The sequence below is a fragment of the Trypanosoma equiperdum genome, assembly GCF_001457755.1.
Source record: "Trypanosoma equiperdum strain OVI genome assembly, contig: ctg_42, whole genome shotgun sequence".
Taxonomy (NCBI): Eukaryota; Euglenozoa; class Kinetoplastea; order Trypanosomatida; family Trypanosomatidae; genus Trypanosoma; species Trypanosoma equiperdum.
Window position 1 is genome coordinate 7,181 of NW_027124343.1, and position 838 is coordinate 8,018.

An 838-nucleotide genomic window follows, 5' to 3' on the forward strand; every position below is an offset into this window, starting at 1 on the left:
GGGAGAAAGTGAAAAGCATTTGCTACGAACTACAGTATCTAAATTTACTAAAAGGAAATCTTAATAACAAGCTACCAACATCATCGCCAGCTATCTCCGAGCTAACAACTCTGTCAAAAATATGGACACTTCACGCAGCTCAAACCAACAGCCACGCGCAAAGATGTTTGCTCTTAGCGCTTGCTGAAAAAGCAGAGGAAGACTTAGAGAAACTAAAAGGAGATCAACAGAGGGCCGCCACACCAATTAGAGAAGCTCTAGACCTGATCACAAAGCACATTGGCTATGTCTAAGCCACAAAACAAGCGGCAGCGATGAATGTCGGACACGACGATGGACAAATGACAGCACCGTCCCGAAGCAGCTCTGTAGAACTCAACTTCAAGGTAGTTGCCGGCGGCGACGTCGGGTACGAGCTGGGTGGGACTGGCAAAGCTACTTCGCACCCTTTCGACGACATTGACATCGACAAGATAACTGAACTAAAGCTAACGGACGCAAGCAAGCTAGCTGCAATGATGAAAATCACGAAACTAACGGGAACAACATTAAGTTAAAGCCGCCCGGACAACACAGGCGTAACGACCATACGGACGAGGCTTGCGGCTCGTCAAGTCGGCGGCAGCGCATCATGGACGTGGGCACCAACAAAATCGGATACAGCCGCAGCGCAAACGGAAACAAGTGTCTTCAAGGAAGACGAGCGGACAACAAGCTGCGAAGAAGCCCACAACAAGGTAACGGAAACTTCGCCAACACGGGAAAAGCTGGCACAAAGGCTCTGCTTCGCGCTAAAAGCAGCGGCACCGAAGCCAGCGAGCATGAAAAACTTCAAAGG

The 838-nt window shown here is 49.6% G+C and overlaps 1 pseudogene across 1 annotated transcript in view; it reads left to right on the forward strand.

Moving 5' to 3' along the window:
• Positions 1-2: 2 nt before the first annotated feature.
• TEOVI_000180600:pseudogene overlaps positions 3-838 on the forward strand; it is a 1,348-nt pseudogene continuing 512 nt past the window's right edge. The window contains exon 1 of the mRNA in view: positions 3-838. This exon is cut by the window's right edge and continues 274 nt beyond it. Within this exon, the coding sequence occupies positions 3-838 (836 nt within the window).